Source organism: Rosa rugosa, chromosome 1 (genome assembly GCF_958449725.1).
Source record: "Rosa rugosa chromosome 1, drRosRugo1.1, whole genome shotgun sequence".
NCBI lineage: Eukaryota > Viridiplantae > Streptophyta > Magnoliopsida > Rosales > Rosaceae > Rosa > Rosa rugosa.
In genome coordinates, this window is record NC_084820.1 from 63,354,973 (window position 1) to 63,378,931 (window position 23,959).

At 39.5% G+C, this 23,959-nt stretch overlaps 2 protein-coding genes and 1 long non-coding RNA gene across 3 annotated transcripts; all 3 read right to left on the bottom strand.

The window, feature by feature from the left end:
* Positions 1-2,284: 2,284 nt before the first annotated feature.
* Positions 2,285-2,944, bottom strand: LOC133744333 (non-specific lipid transfer protein GPI-anchored 31-like). Its single transcript, XM_062172464.1, has 2 exons — positions 2,541-2,944; positions 2,285-2,441 (listed from the first exon to the last, which is right to left on the bottom strand). Exons 1-2 carry the CDS (start codon positions 2,890-2,892, stop codon positions 2,389-2,391), a joined length of 405 nt encoding a protein of 134 aa, XP_062028448.1. The 5' UTR covers positions 2,893-2,944; the 3' UTR covers positions 2,285-2,388.
* A 1,658-nt stretch (positions 2,945-4,602) lies between these two features.
* On the bottom strand, positions 4,603-16,340 carry LOC133732705 (uncharacterized). Its single transcript, XM_062160289.1, has 3 exons — positions 16,187-16,340; positions 14,838-15,547; positions 4,603-4,996 (listed from the first exon to the last, which is right to left on the bottom strand). The coding sequence occupies exons 2-3, from the start codon at positions 15,545-15,547 to the stop codon at positions 4,603-4,605; spliced, it is 1,104 nt and encodes a 367-aa protein (XP_062016273.1). The 5' UTR covers positions 16,187-16,340.
* A 1,992-nt stretch (positions 16,341-18,332) lies between these two features.
* Positions 18,333-19,277, bottom strand: LOC133726047 (uncharacterized). The gene is made up of 2 exons (XR_009854634.1): positions 18,811-19,277; positions 18,333-18,665 (listed from the first exon to the last, which is right to left on the bottom strand). It is a non-coding gene; the product is annotated as an uncharacterized LOC133726047 (long non-coding RNA).
* Positions 19,278-23,959: the final 4,682 nt, after the last annotated feature.

Consider the following 23,959-nt stretch of genomic DNA (forward strand, 5'->3'; position numbering starts at 1 on the left):
CCCTGGAATCGACTACGATGAGACATATTCTCTCGTAATGGATGTCATCACACTCCACTACCTTGTCAGTTTGGTAGTTTCTGAATAACTGAATATGCAGCTTGCAAATGTGGTCACTACGTATCTCTACATACAGAATATACATGAAGGTTCATGGTGAACTTCATTTACCCAAGTCAAGTGGCTTTAAACCACAGAGCGCGTTTCCAATTAGGTTGAAACGCTCACTAAAGTGACTAATTGATTGGGAAGGGATATGCCCGCGCGTTTCTAAGACAAGTTCCGGATTCTATCGCGGTTCATGTTGGACATGATCTTCATTGGAAGCCCTTAAAGAGTTAAGGAAAACCGCTGAACACTTGAAATCCGAGTTTGAGATGAAGGATTTTGGGAGAACACGATTATGTCTCAGTTTGGAACTTGAACATCTTGTTGATAGATGCTTAGGTATTTTGACAAGGTCAAACCTTCAAGCATCCCCATGATCGTCCATAATCTTGATCCTAAAAAGGATCATCTTCGTTCAAAGGATGATGACAAAGACGTGCTAGAGGCAGAAGTGCTCTACTTGAGTACAATATGCCCATTATTGTACTTAGCTCAATGCACAATACCAGACATCTCATTTGCAGTAAACTTGTTAGCTAGGTATAGCTCTGCGCTAACGTGACGCCATTGGATTGGTATAAAAGATATCTTTCGATACTTGAGATGTACGATTAATATGGGCTTGTTCTATCCCTACAGAGAAATGATGGATTCGGACCCATCACACACCAGGAATGCCGCCAACATTGGTCTGCGTCCTTTATCCCCATCCTAAAACAACATTGGTGTTTTGGAAGGTTTTGCTGATGGTGGGTATCTCTCTGACCAACACAAAGGTCATTCCCAAACTGGTTATGTGTTCACCATGGGCAAAACTGCGATATCTTGGAGGTCTACGGAACAGATCATTGTCACTCTATCCTCGAACCATGTTGAGATTATTGCTCTTCACGAAATGGTTCGTGAATGTATATGGATTTGATCCATAATTATGCATGTCCGAAGCAATTGTGGTTTGAAGTCTACCACATATGAGCCTACGAGCATTTATGAGGATAATGCTGCTTGTTTTGAACAAATGAAGCAAGGCTACCTCAAAAGCGACAACACCAAGCATAATCAACAACAACAGAGTCTCCTCAAGATCAAAGTGAACTAGGTTCAATCTGAAGACAGTGTAGCGGAATTGCTCACTAAGTCATTGCCTAAATTCCACTTTCGAGAAACATGTTGGTAGCATCGTTTGCGGAGGTTATCCAAACTCCCATGACCGTAGTCATCAGGGGGAGATGCAGACATCAGGGGGAGATGTCTACATGTATAGTCTCGAAACGTGAAGGGTGTGTTGTACTCTTTTTCTCCTTCGACCGAGGTTATTTTTGTCCCACTGGATTTTTGTTACTCGGCAAGGTTTTTAACGAGGCAACGAGATGAGCACCGTGTTTGGGTGATAGAAGGGGGAGTGTTTAAGTAAATCAAGAATATGTGTCTGGCTCAAACTCTAGGTTACTTGCTCTAGTTGTAATAGGGTTTGTATTAGAGATAATCTCGGAAAATCTTAGTAGATATCCAATCAATGTACAATTATGTTTTCATGTACGAGTCTATCTCTATGCTTGTAATTCTCTATATAAAGAGTCATTTATTATCAATGAAAGCACAACAAATTCTCTCCCAAATATCGATTCCCTAAAACATTAATTTTATTATTAAGGCAGCGTATAAAAAGAAAGAAATAAAATATATGTAACAAAACAAAGAAAAAATCAAGGATTAAATACTTGTTACTCCTCATACTTTTCCCTGAAAAACAGTTTGGTCCCTCGCCTTTCAAATTAAACTGAATAGTCCTTATTCTCTCAAATTCTCATATAACAAGTCCAAAATGATCCGAAATGACTATTATGCCCCTAATTTTCTATTATTATTATTATTATTTTTTTCTCTATTTTTTTAATTTTTCTCCCCTTTTTTTTATATTTTCTCTCTCCCTCCTTCTCTCCTGGCCGCACAGTCTCTCTCTCTCCCTCGACCTCTCTTCTTCTTCTCTTCCTCCCACCACCGCAATCCCCATTTCCCCATTTTTTGATTCACTCAAGAAAAATGGCACCTTCAAGACTCTCCCTTTCCCTCGCTCTGCTCCTCCTCGCCGTCTGGGGCTTCGGCCACAACCACTCCGCCTCCTCCCGTGGCGCCCCTGCTCCGGCGGTGGACTGCTCGATTCACAGATCAGGCAAACTCCAGAAGCAAAATACCTTAAACAAATCAAATGAATGCAATACTTTTTTCTGAACTAGATTCACACTAAAGAAAAACAAAACAAACAAATCTAAGAGCAAACTAACTAGTTAAGAAGAAGAACATACCAGGAGCACCAGCAGGAGAAACAGACACTGAAATCCAAAATAAAATAAAGATGGGTCAAAAATCTTAAACCCCAAATCTTCAGAAATATATAAAATGGAATAGAAAAATAGAAATGGAGGACTGACATCCACAGTTGGTGGCGGAGGGGGCGGAGACTTTGCAAGCGGCGGGGAGGGACATGGCCTTAGTGATGTTCAAGACGACACCCAACTGGGCGCTGCTCTTGAAGGCCTCACAGAGACAAGCGGCGTCAGCTTTGAGCATAGTCTTGAGTCCAGTGCAGCAACTCCCTTCCGGCTTCTCGGCCTTGCTTTCGTTGGAGACAAACGACAAGCAGTCCGCCATGTTCAGGATCAACGACGAGCAGTCCACCGCCGGAGCAGGGGCGCCGCGGGAGGAGGCGGAGTGGTCGTGGCCGAAGCCCCAGACGGCGAGGAGGAGCAGAGCGAGGGAAAGGGAGAGTCTTGAAGGTGCCATTTTTCTTGAGTGAATCAAAAAATGGGGAAATGGGGATTGCGGTGGTGGGAGGAAGAGAAGAAGAAGAGAGGTCGAGGGAGAGAGAGAGACTGTGCGGCCAGGAGAGAGGGAGGGAGAGAGAAAATATAAAAAAAAAGGGGAGAAAAATTAAAAAAATAGAGAAAAAAATATAAAAAATAATAATAATAGAAAATTAGGGGCATAATAGTCATTTCGGATCATTTTGGACTTGTTATATGAGAATTTGAGAGAATAAGGACTATTCAGTTTAATTTAAAAGGCGAGGGACCAAACTGTTTTTCAGGGAAAAGTATGAGGAGTAACAAGTATTTAATCCAAAAATCAAATATACATGAATCATAATATAATTGACCAACCAGACTAATTATTTCTCCAAAAAAAAAAATTATGTACTTTCTATTGTTTTATTTGTTTATTATATCTCATGTAGGCCAAGTTATAGTATAGAGGTGGGTTGAGTGGGGACGGACAATTGTATTAATATTTCATAGGTTAAAGTAATTCTAACAGTTTTTCTATAATTTTTGTATTATTATAGAGAAGCAAAAGTCCAAGCTTTTCATAATTTTTCTTCTTCAACTCTAACAGATTCTCTAGTTTACAACAATCTTTAAAATCTCCATAATTCTTTCTTAAAATTTTAGAGATTGCTGTAAATTTAGGGAATTTTGTATTCTCTTTCCTCACTATCCCTAAATTTGGGATAGTTATAGGGAATCTGTTTGAGCAAAAGAGTCTCATTTTTCTTTAAAATATAAAAAAAATTAAAATATCGAGAAGCTGTTGGAATTGCTCTTAATTACATAATTTTTAACTACAAAAAATGACATTAGGATGAATAAAAGAGAGGGATCTGGACCCTTCACTCAATGTCTCAATAACACTGGTCCACTCCTAACTGTATATATATATATATTTCACCAAAGTACTCAACAAAACATAAAGCAGGAACTGAAATGAATATTAGCACCCCAACAAGGTCTCAAATAAGGAACCACTGCACCAAGCCCAAGACCTAAACTGACCCAGGTCCCATATTCAGGCGCGACCCCAGCCCCTAGATCCATTCTTCCAGTCACCAACCCAGTTTGATTCCAGGCCGACAAAGAACCTGAATCCAAGCTCAAGCCCTACTCCAATCGCTTCGAGGCGACCTCTACTCGGTCTCCGCCAAGACCTCCGGTTGTTGCCCACGACCACATAGTAGACCCCTCCAGATCGTGCTTGAACCACGCTCGACCTACTCTCACACCACACCATCGCGTCCACCAGACCACGCCTTTCCACTACTAGATTTGAGTGGTCTTTCCACCACCCTAACATCATAAGACGAAGCACGAATCCGGGCTTGACAAGGGTGACTCCGCGCGTGAGTAAAAAAAACTAGACCTAGCAAAGACCCAATCCGCACAGCAAAAGATGCAATTCGTTTGTAAGCTTGATCCTCTCCTCACCCCGCGGGCCTCCCAAATCTTCCAGCTCATGGAGGAAAGTTCCATATGCAAGCCACCAGTGGCGGATCCAGGATTTTTTCTTAGGTAAGGCAAGATTCAAATTAAGTTAGTAAGATATAAAAAAAAAAAAAAAAAAAAAAAACGAAAAATAATGTTTATCAATACTAATTCAAGTCACTTGAAAATGCTAACTCCATAAAAAAACAAAAAAAAAAACTACATTACAAGTTTTCAATCAACGAGACGGTAATTGTCCACGGCGCGATCTCATATTTTGAAAACGCTGCATTATAGCATCATTACCAATGCTATTGAATATATCTTTCTCAATGTAAACAAGCAAACTATCATTCACCCATTGATCTCCCATTCTATTACGAAGTGGATTCTTCACAATGTTCATAGCTGAGAATACTTTTTCCACTGAAGCTGTTGCAACCGGTAGAACTAAAGCCAAAGTTAGAAGCTTGTAGACTGCTGCATGTGTTTTGTGCTTTCCTGTCTCCACCAATTTTTTAGCAAGACTACCAATTCCTTTCAATTGAGAAAATTCACTGTTGGATCGCATTTCATTAAGATAAATATCAAGCTTGTCTTCAAGTGATAAGACATCTCTTTCAGAAAAATCTCTTGGATAGAATTAGGAGTCACGAAATGCGATCCAAGAGATTTTTCTGAAAGAGATGTCTTATCACTTGAAGACAAGCTTGATATTTATCTTAATGAAATGCGATCCAACAGTGAATTTTCTCAATTGAAAGGAATTGGTAGTCTTGCTAAAAAATTGGTGGAGACAGGAAAGCACAAAACACATGCAGCAGTCTACAAGCTTCTAACTTTGGCTTTAGTTCTACCGGTTGCAACAGCTTCAGTGGAAAGAGTATTCTCAGCTATGAACATTGTGAAGAATCCACTTCGTAATAGAATGGGAGATCAATGGATGAATGATAGTTTGCTTGTTTATATTGAGAAAGATATATTCAATAGCATTGGTAATGATGCTATAATGCAGCGTTTTCAAAATATGAGATCGCGCCGTGGACAATTACCGTCTCGTTGATTGAAAACTTGTAATGTAGTTTTTTTTTTTGTTTTTTTATGGAGTTAGCATTTTCAAGTGACTTGAATTAGTATTGATAAACATTATTTTTCGTGTTTTTTTTTTTTTTTTTTTTTTTTTATATCTTACTAACTTAATTTGAATCTTGCCTTACCTAAGAAAAAATCCTGGATCCGCCACTGTTCGCTATCAACATTGTTCTTCGTAGAAGATGAAGTCTCCTCTGGTCTCGATACTTTTTTAAAATATCTCTTCATAACTGTTATCATTGAATTTTACGCATAAAAGATATTGCCATAAAATAATAAAATGCATACAAATGGATAAACTAATTCTAATTTGATGAAGTTCACTAGTTCAGTAGCATAAATGGATTGTGTTAAAGTTCAGTAGCATAATTTGATGAAATCCAATAGCATAAATATGGTCAGACAGTCAGTAGCTAATAGCTATGTAAATGTAATTATAAGAAATTAGGAATCAAAGCATCATCATCAAAGGATTCAAAGCATAATGGGTCAAGTTGTCAATGTGAAGGACGTAATAAGCCCTGGACTTTGAGACATTGAAAAGTTTCAAAGCATCCTCATCAAACGTCACGATCCAAAAAAAAAAACAAGAAGAAGCAGAAAACTTACTTGATTGTCAATGGATCAATTTCAATATTCAATTCTTCAATATAATTGTCAAACGAATCTAAAGAATACGGCTAAAGAGAGATATGGAAGCCCTCCAAAATTGGGAATTTGGGACTTGGGAGAACGATGTAAGTAGCAGACAAATCGACGTCAGTTCCAAGTCCTATTTGAACTGTGCGTTAGGTTTTTTTTTTTTCCCTTATTTAGTTTTAAAACGACGTCGTTTTGGCTTATCATTAATATTAAATGAAAATCTCAAAACGACGTCGTTTTGAGTTGCTATCAAAGAAAAAAAAGAATGCCGCGCTGTAGACCGTCTTCTTCCCCAAATTCTTCTGGTTTTTGCCCTTTTCTGCCATTTTTCCATGGCTTGCCTACAACCAACCTATATAATCCAAGGTAAACAAAAAAAACCCAGCCTAGGCAAGTGCCTAAGCTCGCCTATATGTGAATCCGCCCCTGCAAGCCACCACGAGAGTAGCTGCTCTCAACCGCAACAGTGCGATACGTTTATTCTATATAGAATATATAGTGATAACCTCTATAAAGTCACAAAATATCTTAGCCAACTTAGGCCAGTCATAAATAGGAATAAACTATACTTGAACTTGATTCAAATCAACATTTTGGTATTGACATTAGTACCCTAACTAGTACTTCGTCATATAGTTTGGTACCTCTGTTTACTTGTAAAGAAAGTATATGAATTTGTACTTTTTTTGTGATCATATATATGAATGAGTCAAATTCATCATCAATTCCTGAACTCTTCTGCTTCGATCAGTTTGATACCAGACCTCCAAACACGAACAAAGTCATACCTGTACTTTAACTGGTTACAAACTCTAAAGAGCTCGATTGTTCAAAAAAAAAAAAAAATCTAAAGAGTTCTGGACTTCTGGTAGAAAGTATGGGCTTTTTTTGCAGACCCAAAAAAAAAAGGTCGTTATTTGTTTAGTAGTATACAAGGTCTAAAAGACCGAGGCCCAGCAGGAGATGGATTAGTTAACAAACCCTACTGCACAAATAAAGCTTGCTTTCTTTTTAGGGAAATCCTAATCTGATATAACCAGCTAAAGAAATCAGACGATCAAAGAGACAAAGAAAATACAGAAACCATCAAAAGTAATGTGTATTAGCACAAAGAAGAATCATGGTGAACAAGAAAACTAGAAAACCTCGGGTCCAATTGTCGGCGGCAGTGGCGGAGCCAGAAATTTAAGTTTACTGGGGCACGAAAAGAAAAAATAGTTCATAGAGTCCCAACGAAAACGTAATATCAAATTTCTATGTCTATATAAAAAAGCTTTAAAAATTACTCCAATAAGCTATTTATACGCGAAGATTTCTCTATAACAGGATGTATTTTGACATATCTGTAAAAAAAATTGTTTATAATTGATAAAATAATTGGCTGAGAATTGTTATTGGTGTTAATATAATTTTTTTTTTAATGATTTGTATTGGACTTGAAAACTGTAAGTACAAAGGAAATAGAAATCATTAAGTATAATGTGAAAAAAGTTAAGAAATTAGAGATACTATAATATAATATCTGTAAAAGTAAAATGACAATTGAAATTGGTCTACTCATTTCATTTCATAGCCCCTTTATATAGGGAGAGAATTACAACGGAAATATCAATTACAATGATGACATTAACTACTGATTGGTCCTTGATCCATGCTGATTGATGGTGATTGCTAATTACTTGATTCTCTCTCCGTCAATCACTTTGACGAAGGCACATAATGTGTTTTTCCTTTAACACTCCCCCTTGTGCCAAGTCAAAGATGAAATGGTGCATGAGTTGTTGCCTCACTAAAAACCTTGCCAAGTAACAATAAAAACCCTGTGGGACAAAAAATACACCTTGGTCGAAGGAAAAGAGCACAACGCACCTTTTACATTTGAGGATGACATGTGTGTGTTAGACTCCCCCTAACGTCTATACCTTCCCTTGATCCTTACATTAATCAAGGGAGCTTGGAAAGTCTTCACATTTCTATGTTTTTCACATGTTTCTCAAATATGGCCTTAGGCAATGATTTGGTGAACAAATCTACCACATTCTCCTTAGACCTTACTTGATTCACTTGAATCTTGAGGAGGGCCTGCTGTTGCTGATTGTAGAAAAACTTTGGTGATATGTGTTTTGTATTATCACCTTTGATATGCCCTAGCTTCATCTGTTCGATGCAAGCTGCATTATCTTTATTAATGCAAGTAGGCTCTTCAGTGGTAGAACTTAAACCACTAGTCCCTCAAGTATGTGTGATGATAGCTCTTAACCATACACACTCACGAATCGCCTCATGTAGAGTAATGATCTCTGAGTGGTTCGAGGAGGTAGCCACAAGGGTTTGCTTGGTTGATATCCAAGATATCGTCGTGTTCCCACTAGTAACTACATAACCAGTTTGGGAACGACCTTTATGTGGGTCAGATAGATACCCAGTATTAGCAAAACCAACCAAAACGTCATTTGGAGTTTCGGTGTAGTGAGTGGCGCTTTCGTCGTCAACATTTCCTTTAGGGATTGCAGTTCCATCTGCGGTCCCTCTTGTCTCTATGTAGGGAAAGAACAGTCCTAAGTCAATGGTTCCTTTTAGGTATCGAAAATGTTCTTGATACCATTCCAGTGACGCTGTGTTGGCGCTGAGCTAAATCTAGCTAACAAGTTCATTGAGAATGCAATGTCTGGTCGAGTACATTGGCCTAAGTACAATAATGCGCCTATTGCATTTAGATAGGGAATTTCAGCTCCCAACACCTCTTCATCATCTTCCTTTGGACAAAATGGATCTTTCTTTGCATCCAAGCTTCGACCGATCATGGGAGTGCTAGCAGGATGCGCTTTGTCCATGTTATATCGCCTGACTTTTGGACATACGCAGACTGGTGGATTAGTATTCCACAAACTCGGTGTTCTATTTCAAGGCCTAGATATAATCGAGTTTTCCCAAGATCATTCATCTCAAATTCGGATTTCAAGTAGCTCGCGGTTTCTCTTATTTCATCAAGAGTACCTATTATGTTCATATCATTGACATATACAGCTACAATTGCAAATCCGGAACTTGTTTTCTTTATGAATACGCAGGGGCATACTTTATCGTTCTTATATCCCTTCCCAATCAAGTAGTCACTTAGACGGGTATACCACATCCGCTCGGATTGCTTCATTCCGTAAAGTGAGCGTTTCAACTTAATTGCAAACGTACTCCGTGGTTTAGAGTCACTTGACTTGGGTAATGTAAGGCCATCAGGCACTTTTATATATATCTCTGAATCTAGATCCCCATAGAGATATGTAGTAACCACATCCATGGGCTACATTTCCAGTCCTTCAGAAATTACTAAGCTAACTAAGTAGCAGAACGTTATAACGTCCATTACGAGATAGTATGTCTCCTTGTAATCAATTCCAGGGCGTTGTGAGAAACCTTGCGCCACAAGGCGAGCCTTATACCTCAGGACTTCATTCTTCTCATTACGCTTTCTGACAAAGACCCATTTATGTCCTACAGGCTTTACACTTGGTGGGGTTAGCACTATCGGACCAAATACCTGTCTCTTTGTCAGAGAATCTAATTCTGCCTGGATTGTTTCTTTCCATTTAGGCCAATATGCTCTTTGTTGACATTTTGCAACAGAGCGTGGTTCGATATTGTAATACCCCGAAAAATCCAAATTAATTTCCGTGGATTTTTATAAATGATTTCACGATAGTGGGAGCGAGTACGAGGCTTGGAGAAGTTATGGAATTAGTTCGAACGATTAATTTTCGAAAACGAACGTTATTTAGGAGGTCTCAAAAAGTGACTTTTTATACATTGGGAATTTGGGAAAACTTCATTCATGAAAGTTGTAGAGCGCGTCGATACGAGTTCGTGGACATATGGAATGCGAAAATCGGAGTTCGTATGAGAAAGTTATAAGCGATTGAAAATCGGGAAAATTCTATAAATACAAAAAAAAGTTCCGGAAATTGCATTGGAGGACAGAAATTTCAGAAACCTATATTTTCTCCCCAATTCTCTCCCGAGCCCAGATTTGTTCCTCTCTCTTCCACCGGCCATATCTCCCTCCACAGACCTCCGATCGACTTGATTCCAAAAGTATTTTCATTCGCCTTGAAGTCAGTTAAAACTTCCTAGAAGACATCAAAGTGAGAAAAGAACCATGGAAGGTGCTAGGAGGCCGAGAAGCTGCACAGCTCGAGCTGGAATTCGCCCGATGCTGCTCTTCCTTCACCGGCCGATATCTCTCTCATCCAACCTCGAATCGAGTTGATTCCAAAAGGGATTTTGCTGGGCCTGAGCTATATTACAACTTTGTAGAAGACATCGAGGGGAAATAACCAACGTGGTAGCCGCTACAAGTCGAAGAACACGGTGCAGTCGAGCTGGAAATCACCTCCTTTCCCCACCGTCGTTCTCCCTCCTCCGGCCACCTTTTGCCGTGATTCTTGAGAGGATTCTGCACTTCTGAGGATGTAGATCATTTCCCCTAAGGTGGATTGCATCGATTTCATCTGTGGAGATCGAATTGGAACGAATTCAAAACTAGGGTTCTTCGGGTTTCAAACCTTATAAGGTAAAATTCTACTTTTTGGCTTATAATCTGACTTTGGTGTAGTTATGAAAGTTTCAATTCGAGTTAAGATGAAGAACTTTTGTGTTGGGAGTTTTGTCTAATTTTGACTTTGGATGGGTGGCGGTGCCGCCACTGTGATGGTGGTTTCCGGCGACCTCCGGCCACCCCAAGGACAGTTTCTGTCCATTTTTGTGTTCTACGTGTCGATACGATCGTTTGCATATATAATTCATAATTTTTGGATGTCGTATGATTAAGTTATGAATTTTTAAGTTTCGATCGATTTCGATCGTTCGATTTGTGATCTGTGAAGATCAGACCGTCCGATGGACTTGTAGTTTTGTTATGTTGATCTTATGACTGTCCCAGTGGCTTTGTGTGGTCATGGGCGAAGATCCGACCGTTGGATCTTCGTATAATTGTGAAATAGTGATTCGGAAGGCGATTCGTGAGAATCTAACCGTCGGATTTTCGTATAATTTTGAGGAGATGTTTGTTAGAGTGATTCAAGAAGATCTGACCGTTGGATCTTCGTGATAATTTTGGAGGATGATCCTAAGGGCGATCCGTGAGGATCCGACCGTTGGATTATCATATAAATTCGATCTGGCCGTTGGATCATCATTAAATTAGAATCCGACCGTTGGATTTCCGTATATGTGTGGTTTATGAATGATTGCTAAGTTAAGATCGTATCTGACTAGGTGATTGACGGTTTGAGTTAGTGGACGATTGTGGATCGTATTTTGAGCGGAATTGAAGACGCAGCGGGATTATCGAGGTGAGTAAACCTCACGTGGTTCATATTACGAACCGAGTACTTTTAATTAATTTATTTTTTGTCGTCATTGTGTGAGCTATAGTTGGTATTAATGGGCATTCATGTGTGAATGTCTATCTATATATATATTATTTATGTGAAATAATATGTATTGTTGAAATTGTGAGATATTATGTACTGTTATGGTTGTGTTGAGTTTATTGTTGAAAAGCAACAATATTGTGAGAGGTATTAAATTTATTGTTGAGAAACAATAAATTGTTGATTTGTTGAGATATATTGATCTGTGGAGATCAATAGGTCACGGGGGTGACCATGGCATCTATTAGTGAACCACGCCCTTGTACCGGGTAGGTGGAAACTAATAGCATTAAATCGTGAACCACGCCCTCGCGCCGGGTAGGTGGAAACGATCAGTTAGAGCTCTAGTCTGTCTGCCAAATGTTGAGTGACCTTATGAGGGTAACGGGGAGTGACTCATAAGTGTATAATATTTATATATATATATATTTATATATATATGAGAGTGAGAAAGTGAAGTGGTTTTGTGGTGATCATTGTAATTGTGATGTTTCTACATTTCTATACTTGAGTTAAAGGAAATGTATTTTATTAAATCAACAGTTCTTCTTGTTTACTCATACTGGCTGTAAAAAGCTTACCGGGTTTTGTGTTGTTGCAACTCCCGGTACACTATTCAAATTGTGTAGCGGGTAATCCTACAGGACAGGAGAACCAGGACGGTGATCGTGCGGTTAGAGCAATTGTTAGAGTTTTACAGCAATTGTACGTTGTGAGGTGTGTTATGCTCATTTGAGCTTTACAATATTGCTTGTGAGAGTGAATTGTAATAATGAACTCGAAGTTTCGAGATTTGGATTTTGTAATTGTAATTATTCATGTTTCGGATTTGAATTTATTATTCAAAATTCGGGGCGTGACAGATATCATCGTGCTCTATGATTTCTTGAGCAACAGTATATATCATCAATGTGTATGGAAGATCTTTCTATCAACTCATACGCATTCTCATAATCCTTTGAGATTTCTTTGTTCTCTGGAATCATTTTAAACATCGGAGTGTCCTCCAATATTGATTCATGGACATAACTATAATCAGAGACAATCTCATAAGAGGGATTCTATACATTGATGATTGGTTTGTGCCTTACTCGCCCTCTTCTTCCTTGGGTGAGTGTCAATTGAACCAAGTGGCCTCCCCCTCTTCCTTTGGGGAGCCACGGCCTCAACCACACCTCCACTAAGTGTGGTTGCAGTGCCTCTATCTACAGCACTGTGCCCCTTGTTGGGGACTTCTAACCTTGCAGGCACATTTGCAGCTGGTATATGTGATCTCGTCACTTTTGCGATATCAGTGAATGCATCAGGCATCGAATCTGCTACGTTATGAAGATCGATTATTCTTTTCACTTCACTTTCACATTGTGAAGTGCGGGGATCAAAATGAGACAGAGTGGGGACAAACCACGACAATTCCTGTCGTTCCCTTGGAAAATCATTTTTCCTATCTCCCCCTAACGACTGGAAGACTGTTTCATCAAAGTGACAGTCCGCAAATCTAGCGGTAAAGAGATCGCCTGTCAAGGGTTCCAAATAGCGGATAGTTGTTGGGGATTCGTATCCAACATAAATACTTAATCGTCTCTGAGGACCCATTTTGGTGCGCTGTGGGGGCGCAATAGGCACATATACTGCTCAACCAAATATGCGTAAGTGTGAAATGTCAGGCTCATATCCAGTTACCAACTGGTACGCAGAAAATGGTTGGCTAGCTGTGGGTCTGAAACGAATAAGTAAAGCTGTGTGCAATATTGCATAACCCCATGCAGATATAGGCAGGTTGGTGCGCATAACCAATGCCCTAACCACCATTTGTAGCCTTTTGATGGTGGCTTCTGCGAGACCATTTTGTGTATGCACATGGGGTACAGGATGCTCTACATCGATCCCAATAGACATGCAATAATCATCAAATGCTTTTGATGTAAACTCTAGCGTTATCAAGCCTTATAGACTTGATACGGTGATCAGGGTGGTGAGCCCTTAAACGTATAATCTGTGCTAGGAGTTTTGCAGCATTTCTTGTGGACAATAAAGCGACATGTGACCAGTGTGTCGAAGCATCCACCAGAACCATAAAGTACTTGAATGGTCCGCGTTCTGGATGGATAGGTCCACAGATATCTCTTTGTATCCTTTGTAAGAATGGAATGTTTTGTTTTGTATCTTTAGCATAGGAAGGTCTCGATCCTGTTTTTGCTAAAGAGCAGGCTTTACAAAACGAGTGATTTGCCTTTGAAATAGTCAATGAGGCATAATGGGAGGGAGGTAGTGCTTCTGGTACTTCAGAAGGCAATGACTGCATTTGAGCAGTACGTACTAGGACCGACACCTTGCAGTGTGACGGATTATTGTCCCATTTTATTTTTCACTCGAAAGAAAGGATGTCCATATGAGTTCTTTAAAATACAGATCATCATGTCGCGACTGGGGTGCCCTAGGCGGTCGTGCCAAAGCCTGTATGAGTCAATGTCCCACATTTCATTGTTGGTGATAGTATAGGATTCAATGATCCGAATCGTAGTGAGGTACAGTCCACTAGATTGACTCATAAGTTTCTCTAAAATGCGTTTCCTTCTACATTCATTAGAGGTAATATAAAAGTATTCAGTTCTATTCTTACAGTGTGTTTTTACATGAAAACCGTTGGCACGAATATCTTTAAAACTTTAACAAGGTTCGATTAGCTCTTGGTGCATATAGAGTGTCTGTGACTTTAAATATATCTCATATTCTTTAGAGTATTTCTATTTTAGTAGAATGATAATCTTTTCATTCAAATAATTTTTCTCTAGATGTATTGCTTTACATCTTTATAGTGCTATTTCGAACCATGTAAATATGTGTAGTAAATAAATTTGAATAAATTCAGTGCTTCAGAATAAAATTCAAAATTTATTAATAAGCCAACGATAATCAAATCAAGGTCTTTGTTCAGAAATCTAATTCATCAAACCATTCTTTAAGACCAAATAATAGTATAATTAAAAATGAGGCATTATGCCTTCACAACTGTCTTTGGAAAATAGATAAAGCAGGTCAGTCAAAAACTAGTGCATCCATTGACTGAGCAAGTTCCTTGTTGCCATTGAGGTCTGCAATTGTGAGGTTGACATCTGGGTCATGGCCTCCTTCTTCCATATAGTGAGTTTCTTGTTCTTTAGACTCCCTATATCTCTTGTAAGTGGCTGCAACTATGTTGCTTGCTTGGCAATTCTTGTACCAATGCCCAATGACTCCACACCTATAGCATGGTTCATTGCCAACTCTATCCTATTTGACTGAAGGGTTCTTAGGTGCCTTTTTGCACCTTGTTTCCACCACCTCCACGTCCCTTTCCACATGGTGCATTGTTGCCACGTGGGTAGGGATCAGCACGTCCAAACCCCTTTGCATGGAGTTCTTTCCACCTTTCATTTTTTCATAATTAGCCTCAGGCCTAGCATTGTTGTTCAAGAGAACCTCATTATGTCTCTCAGCCACTTGCAGTAGGCTTATCAACTTATTGAAGGTTGTGATTCTTTTGTTGTCATACTCCAACTTATACTGGTTCGCTAGTATAAACGCTGAAGTAGGAAAGGTGGTAAGAGTCTTATAGATCATATTATCTTCTGTGATTTCCCTTCCACAGAAATTGAGACGTGCCTTGAAGCGCAACATGTCCTTGTTGAAGTCATTGACCCTTTTGTAGTCAAGCAAGCGGATTCCATTCCACTGAACGGCCAGTTCTGGGAGCAAAGTGTCATGAATGTTCCCAAAACGTCCCTTAAGGGCATCCCACAGTTCTTTGGGTGTCTTCAACTGAAGGTACTCCCAGCGTAGGCTAGGATCAATATGTCGCCTCAGAAACATTAAGGCATTTGCTTTCACCTTATTAGATAGTTCATCATCTTTGGGGTCGGTAATGGTGGCAGTGTAGTCTTTTGCCACAAAGGCAGTTTCTACATCGGAAACCCAACGATGGTACTCAAGTCCTTCTGAGTCCAAGATGTCAAATTCAGGTCGAGTTGGATTAGCCATCTACATAAACAAGAGGGAAGATATAAATTACGCAGTCATAAAGACATCCACGTGAATTATTTTCCAAACATATGAATTAGATTTCAAGACCAAGATTCATAATGGTCACATTTTTTTTTCGATGCTATGTGAAAATACTTTATCACGGTAAGTGTGTGTGTATAATGCGCATGAATTTTCATTATCATGGCAAACCGCAATTTTTTTGTATAGCATTTTAAAAATAACAATAGCACATTTAATAATAAATAAAACATAGCATATAAAAATAAATTACATGGCATGCTCAAAAAATTCACAAATAAACACCAAAATATGTGTTACACATACTAATAGCAATAATATATCATGCATAAAAATAAAATCATGAAACATGCTTAAAAATTCATAATAAAAATATAAGCAGTAAACTATAAAGCATGCTTAAACATAATTATAAATCATGCTTAAAGATAATCATATAAAACATAAATAACAAGGCATGCTTAAAATGATCAAAATTATCTTAATTAAACATGCTTAATAACAAAATATAATAAAAGCATGAACCATGAAGTATAAAGCATGCTTAAAAATAGAAAATATAAATAAAATTCACATGCTTGGGTAAAATCATAAAATAAAATAAAGAAAACATACTTGATTTCGAGAAAATAAAACAATCCTAGCGCACGCGCGTGTTGATGCAGGCGTGCGTAGCGATGTTTTTGGGCTTGAGAAAAACTGGGCCGCTTCCTCTCTCTTTTCAGCAGTGGGCCTTGTTTTTGTTGTTTTTCTTTTCTTTGTTTTCTGTTTTTTTTTTCTATGGGCCTCAGGGCCTTTTTTTTTTTTTTTTTTTTTTTTTTTTTTCTGGGCCGCAGGCCTATTTCTTTTTCCTCTTTTATTATTATTTTTATTCTGGTCCAGGTCTTTTCTTGGGCCCAGGTCACTTTTTTTTTTTTTTTTTTTTTTTTTTTTTTTTTTGCGCTCTTCTTCCCTTTGCAGATGGGTGGCTGATCTGGGACGAGGGACGAGGCCGATCGGTGATGCAGGCAAGCTGGGCTCCTCCGACGGAACAGGGAGTTTCCGGCAGCACTGGGCTGTTCGAAACGCGAATGCCGGTCGGATTGCCGAAATCTGATGCTACAAGTGGGAGTCCTTCGACGACAGTCTTGGCAGAGGGACGAGGCCGGTCAGGGCGGAGGAGCTGGGCTGGAGGCCGATGGCCCACGGGGATGGGCTGTTGTGTGTCGGTGCTCGGCGCAGCAGCAGGTGGACGCGGGGGCAGCGCTGCGATCAGTAGTGTTGGGGCTGGGTTGCAGGGATCGATGCTGGGTTAGGATCGGTGCTGCTGCGGAGGGCTGCTGCTGCAAGGCTCTGATCTGCAGGTGGGAGGCAGCAGCGATGGGTGGAGGCGGGTGGGCTAGGCGCGGCTGTGCGGGGATGGGGCCGGTCTTGGCCGGTGAGGTGAGACCGGAGAAGATGAGAATTTTTTTTTTTTTTTTTTTTTTTTTTTTTGAGATTGTGGCGGCACAGATCAAGAAAAAGTTTTTTTTTTCTTTCTAGGGTTTTGATTTTTTTTCTTTGGCTATTTGCTCTGAGCGTGCTGATAACGTGTAAAAGTAAAATGACAATTGAAATTGGTCTACTCATTTCATTTCATAGCCCCTTTATATAGGGAGAGAATTACAACGGAAATATCAATTACAATGATGACATTAACTACTGATTGGTCCTTGATCCATGCTGATTGATGGTGATTGCTAATTACTTGATTCTCTCTCCGTCAATCACTTTGACGAAGGCACATAATGTGTTTTTCCTTTAACAATATCATATATATTTTTAATGGATATTAGATTTTTAATGAAAATCTGTAAGTAAAAAAAATCAATAAAGAGCCTCATGTAGGGATCGAACTGATGACACCATGGTGGGGAGTCTTGCTTGCTAACAACTGCGCTAGGCAACCTGGGTTATTTATCCACTTAATATACTATATATCTATGCCAGCAATCAAAACTGGGGCACGGGACCCAGTAGGCCCCTGCCTCCCTCCGCCCCTGGTCGGCGGGATCAGACTTGCCCTTGGATGTGTTGTCAAACATTCGAATTCTCTGCAGATTTCCTGTGAAGTCTTTGATGCGGCTCCGATGTGTGTGCAAATCATGGAAACCCATCAGAACTCAGAAGCCCGTATTTTTGTAGCCAACACACTCACCACTTCCGAAATTGCACTCCCAAAACCAAGGATCATGCTCTCCTCGTTTCGCATTCGCCCCAGTGGCCTATTGAAACACAAAGAGGCACTTAGTCTGACCTTGCTTCAGTTACAACTTACAAGAAACCAAAGGTGGTGTTATAAGAAACCCCAGTGGCCTAATTAGTTCTTCCCGCTTGCTAAACTTTTCAGATTATCACTATAAGGACCAGTATTCAAATGTGGACATTTTGGGCCCACGCAGTGGCATATATTGCCTACTTGATGGCAAGCAAATCACATTGATGAATGCTTCAACGAGAGAATTCAAGGTTGTTCCACAACAATATATTGTCCATCTTACTGGTCCTCGGTTTGTCGAAATTGGTTTCGATCCAACAACCAACAAAAGCGCTAAGCAAGCTGCGGTATATAGCTTGAGTTCTAATTCGTGGAAAAATGCAACTCTTACATGGCTGACTTATGTTCGTATTCACCCACGGCCTTCGATTGACGCCTATATCAAAGAAAACGTTCACTGGTTGGCTTCGAGAAAGGATGCGAGCCGCAATGCTTTCATTCTTGCCTTTGATATGGTTGGTGAAGTGTTCCGAAAGATAAAGCTTCCAGAAAGATTTTTTTTTTTTTTTTTGGGTCAAGTATGCTTATATTCAAATAAGAACACCATTACAAACAAATGACCCAAAACGGGCCCAAATAAAAACCAACAAACAAAACCAAATAGCCCTACAATCTTCAGCCACAGTGCAGATCTAACAGGAGAGAGATGACGTAGTGACGTCGCCGCCACCAGCCAAGCCCAAAGGTGACACAGAAACGTCACCATATCTGCCGACGAAGACTTGGAGTCCAACCAAAACAATCCCGTGCAAGTACAGCAGCATAGAACCCATCGAAAGATCTCCCTAACCCAAATCTCTAAACCATACAAAACATCCTCAGAAACAAAGTCAGTAACCAAAACAGAAGAAAAAAAGAAAAAGAGATAAGGAGAAGGAGACTGATCCGCAGAGGGATCAAAGGGACAGACGGCCAAAGACCGTGCAGACCCTTGTTGCACAACCGTATTCAACGGGTTTACGCGCAGGGACGGGAAAAACCCGTTAAAACAGACAATCCAAACAACGCCGACGACAGAGCTCCGATGGACCAAGGAGCAATCAGTGAAGTGGAGTCCGATGGGTGAGGAGGATGTGCATCTTAACCATGATGAATCAGAGATTTGAGACAGAGAGAGATGGGTATGCTGAAAATTAAAGATTAGGAATGGTTGGAAAAGGGGATCTGGGAAGGAAAGGAAAGCAAAGACAAAAGGGAAAGCATACTTGCCACCGTCGGGGCAGCAGGGAGCTACCACGAGAAGGGTAGGGATAAGCCTCGCGAAGAGGGAAAAATATCTCCCCCGACTTTCAAGCCAAAGATCCAGATCGGAGTGATCTAGATCTGGCAAGAAAGGGGGGGGGGGGGAGGAGGGGGAAAGCTAGAAGCTGGGTTTGCTAGAGAGAAGGAGGAGTTTCTCTCACTAGAAAATTTCTGATCCTTGTTTTGCAGCTTCCAGAAAGATTGAGCAGTGTTTCTGACTGCAAAACTGTTACAGTCTGTAATGAACATGTCTCGACGTATGGAGTAAGCAAGGTTATGGCAATGATAAATTTTAGTTTAGTATTAATTTTGGGGGGGGGGGGGGGGGGGGAATTTTTGTACATAAAATTTAGTACAATAATTACAACTCCAACCCAATATATGTACACGACGTTAATAACGCCATTAGAATGTGTGTCAGGTGTCATTATTCGAGGGGTAATTTGATCTCTTCAGAGTTTTAATCTGGACACTGGGGGGACTTGCACAGTGCAGCACCACCACCCTTTTAGTGATGGAGGGTGGAGCACCTAACCACCAAGTCACACTTTTCTCTCTCTTTCCCCGACACGGCCACACCAACATTTTAACTATTCTCTCTCGATCACTTCTTGGATCTACTTGGAGACATTTGGGATTGTGAGGTTGTGGGTGGACTTAGAATTTGATGACCTACTGTTGTGGCGTGAAGCGAACCAGAGAGAGATGAGGAAGAGAACCAGAAAATGGAGGTGTGCCGAGATAGCTGATGAGGACATAGAGTGAACACGATAAAAACCCAATTCATTACGTAGATAATGGCATACGAACTTAAGGGGTTATTGACATCAAGTATTAATAATTGTTCGGGTTTTAAATTCGTGTACTAAAGTTTACGATTTGTAACTTTATGTATAGAAATTCATAGTAAACCTAATTTCAGGTATTATTTCTAAATTTTTCCCTAATTTTGGAGGATCAGTAGTAATGGGATTTCATCAAAACAATGAGTTAAGGACAGTTTTGGGAAAATCATCTTATATATACTATCGAGGTGTTAAAAAAGTTAAGAGACTTTTCATTACATATCTATTTTGTAAACTTTGTATCTACTCAGAGAGCCTAGATTCTGTGACAAGAAATTATAATTAACATGACATGTGATGAAGGCTGGATTTCATGAACATGAAGCTTAACCATTCACTCTTGTACTCATTTAATTTAGTCGAGGTGTGAGTTAAATTATTACTTGTTGGCCTTGATTAATCTGTTTGAGTTACTTTTTTCTGGGATAAAAAATGGTTACATATTTTAATATTCATCAATTGGAATAAATTTAAAGACCATACTTTATCATTAGTAATCTAAATTAATAAACATGACAATCTGAATAGAAATGAGGGCATGGTTTGACACGTTGAAAGGTGTCATTGGGGCACAAGTGTAATGCAATAGCATGTCGAAACATGTTAAACATTGTTAACACTATTTTTTTCTTAAAATTCTTCTATACCATAAGCTCACCATTTGTAGAGTATGATTTTTAACACGCGTTCAATTGACGGAACATAAAATTAAAAGCCTTGAATAAATATTTTCCTACAATATTTTTGTCGGGCAATGTCCTCTTTTTTTATAGAGTAATTAGTGCTTGAAGTAATAGCATTTAGCAAATGCAGATCCCAGATAAATTTTATTCCTAAAAACTAAGGTCGATGTTAAAACGTACAAAATATTAATTTACTGTGGTAAGCAAATTTTTTTTTTTTTTTGAATAGGATTTGATATTATTAGAAATCAAAGCCATGAATACAGGCCAGAGTCTAACAGAAACTTACATAAGAAAATCCAGACATAAACCGGATACCCTATCTAAGTCACACCTAAACTCATTAAAATCTAAATGGTCGCTCGTTGAACAGCAAGCCAACAAATTAAGCAAGAATAATCTCACTTTCTAAGGCAAAATCAATCATCTAGTCTAATCTGCCAAACACTCAATTGTGGTACACATATCAACTAGAAACATCTTAGAGAAGCATATAGAAATCACTCCCACTTGAGAAGGCTTGAAGTTCAGAATGTCTTGAGATTTTGATACCTTAAGCAAGCACCTGCTCTTTCCCCTTAGGGTTAGAGCTAGTACTTGCCTCAGACTCATCAGCAGCCAACAACCTCGGCATCAGGTTGGTCTTCTTGCTCTTCGTCTTGGCAGATTCTCCATCTTTCTTTGCATTCTTCCCTTTTCCTGTTGTCCCATATGGTAGTTTGTTGACACTGCCAATTGGGCGTCCCCTCTTTCTTTTAGATGGTTCATTGGCATTTGAAGGTCCCTCTAGCAAACCCATATTCACTGCATCCAAATTTTTCTTTCCAATAGCAAGACTCAAACGGAGTTTTTTAGGAGAGATTGTTACCTCATCATCTTCTCTGATCCTACGCAGTCCGGTAATTGGATTTTCATTGTGTCTTGGTTCGAGCAGTTCCTGAATTTGTACCTGTCTCTTATGACGTCGCATGTTCATCACCGATGGAGGAAGGAGAGCTTCTGGTATACTCCTTGGCACCTGAGCTTTGAAAATTAGGGTTTGGTTATTAATCACCACCCTGTTAACGTTAGGGTTTGGTACTGTTTGTTCCCGCATGACAGCCAAGGCTGTGGGTGGCGCTACTGCCCCTACCAGTGTATCATTATCTTCAACTAGCTCCGGCCCGAAGCAGGGGAGACCAACATGAGTAACCAAACCACATGTGCCGCATCGACCGAAGATCTTGTCATACCTGAATTGCACTACGAACTGGACTTCGTCTTCGACCCAGAAACGACGGCGGAATAACAGAGGTTTCACGTAATCGATCTCAACTCGGATGCGCATAACCCGATTCCTAAACGCCGGACGATTGATTTCCTTGAGGTCGCCGAGCGTACTTCCAATGAGGCGCATAATTCGCTCCGATCTGAATGCAGGTGGTATTCCTTGCAGCGTCATCCAGTATGATGACTTCTTGAGGGGTACATCCACCGCCGAGTTGACACCGTCATACGGTGCAATGGCTATCGGAGCTCGGTTATAGCCCCATGGTTCGCCTTTCCAAACACCGTCAACTTCGTTTGGGTCTGTGAAGGATAACAAAACTCTGTCATCTTCTCCAACTTCCTCCACCCTGAGGTTACCATTAATCCTCCATGCAGCCCGGAACATTCCCAGGAACGATCTGCGAGAGTATTCCCTCGCCGTCAGTAATTTGCCAATCATGAAAGCCTCGGGTTGTCTCAAACCCTTGGACGGGCGCGGATTCACCGAGTTCTTCCCATCCGCTAGGGCTAGGGAGGAGGCCAGGCGGGCTGCCATTGCGTCGATCGTTGCCATTGACGTGACAAAGAGAGAAAAACTACGCAGTCGGCAAAGAAACCCTAACCCTAGGTTAGAGAGCGGCTGCGGCTTGAATTCTAGTCGAACAAAAGCTCCTTTGGAGCCTAATATCTTGGTTATTAAGGCTGTGGTAAGCAATTACTTACATTCCAAGTTAACTTTTATTTTCCACAGTGTTCATTCTATTTTTCTTGCTCTGATAATGACATATTACTCGAAAACCGAATAAAAAATATCCAGTTGATTTATTTATTTCAGCATGAAGATTGCTAGAATTTTTTGAAACACGCGTTGGACACGAGAGTGATCGATCGAGTTTGAAGTTCTACCCTTATCATTTGATGTTGAAAGGTTTCTTGTTAGCTAATGTAATGTATATCCCTAGTAGCCTTACCTACACTAGAAAAGACCAAATCAAAATTTCATTATATATGCTAGGTAATTAGATATATATATATATATATTTTTTTTTTTTTATACATAGGTAATTAGATATTCACAATCACAAGTTCACAACCCAGCCAACCACACTGCTTTAAGACACTAATAAGCTTAATTAACTATAAGTCCTCAATCAAATTTGTTAGGTGAGATCAATAATATTGATATTAATTCGATAGATTGACGACGTGGGAAGATCGAGTACTACTGTTTGACACGTCCACGATAATACGATATCATACGTGCAGTCCTTAATATTCCCATTAGAAACTAATTGATTAACAAGCTAGCTGTTGCTGAGTTGAGGGCTTGAATGCCTCTTTAACTTAAATTCAAGTCGGTCTATATATATAAAGACTCAACCATATTATTCATATTCTATAATATAACAATCCAAAGTCTTGTTCATATCTTCGCGGACTCGAAAATTATTGTATTCTGTTTCTGTCCATTACACTCACATGGATTGATTGGTACACCAATTTTCTGGTGTAGATGGACTTAATTTGCAAGGAAAGAAACCAGAAAGTGACTTCCTATTGAAGCCAAAGCTTTTTGGTATAATCGGACAGAAAACTCGTACAATTTGAAGAAATTTTGACGATTTTAGAAATGAGATACCTTTTTTTTTTTCTTTTTCTTATTCAGTTGTTTTTCATAGGCATTAGAAATGATTTACCTTTTAAATCAGATGGCCTGTTGAGATCATGTATGTGACTGATTTATTCAACTTAATCCCTCGAAACAGATCACGGTTAATGAATTTCATTGTTAAATTGTAGACATATATATTATTGAACCAAATATGTCTCGGTTTTACTTTTATGACTTAGAACCTTCTTATATTTAAGAATTTTCAAAATATCTCATTTCTCACCTGGTGAAATGATCAAGTTATCCTGAATTTTACATGTTATAAATTGAAACCCGCGTTTCCAAATGTCCGGCACCTGAACAAAAACAGATTACAAACTCATTTCGCACTAACCCTATCTCATTGCGGATTTATATCTATCTCTTCATTTACTTTTTAAGGAAAAATAGGCCAAACCTAAT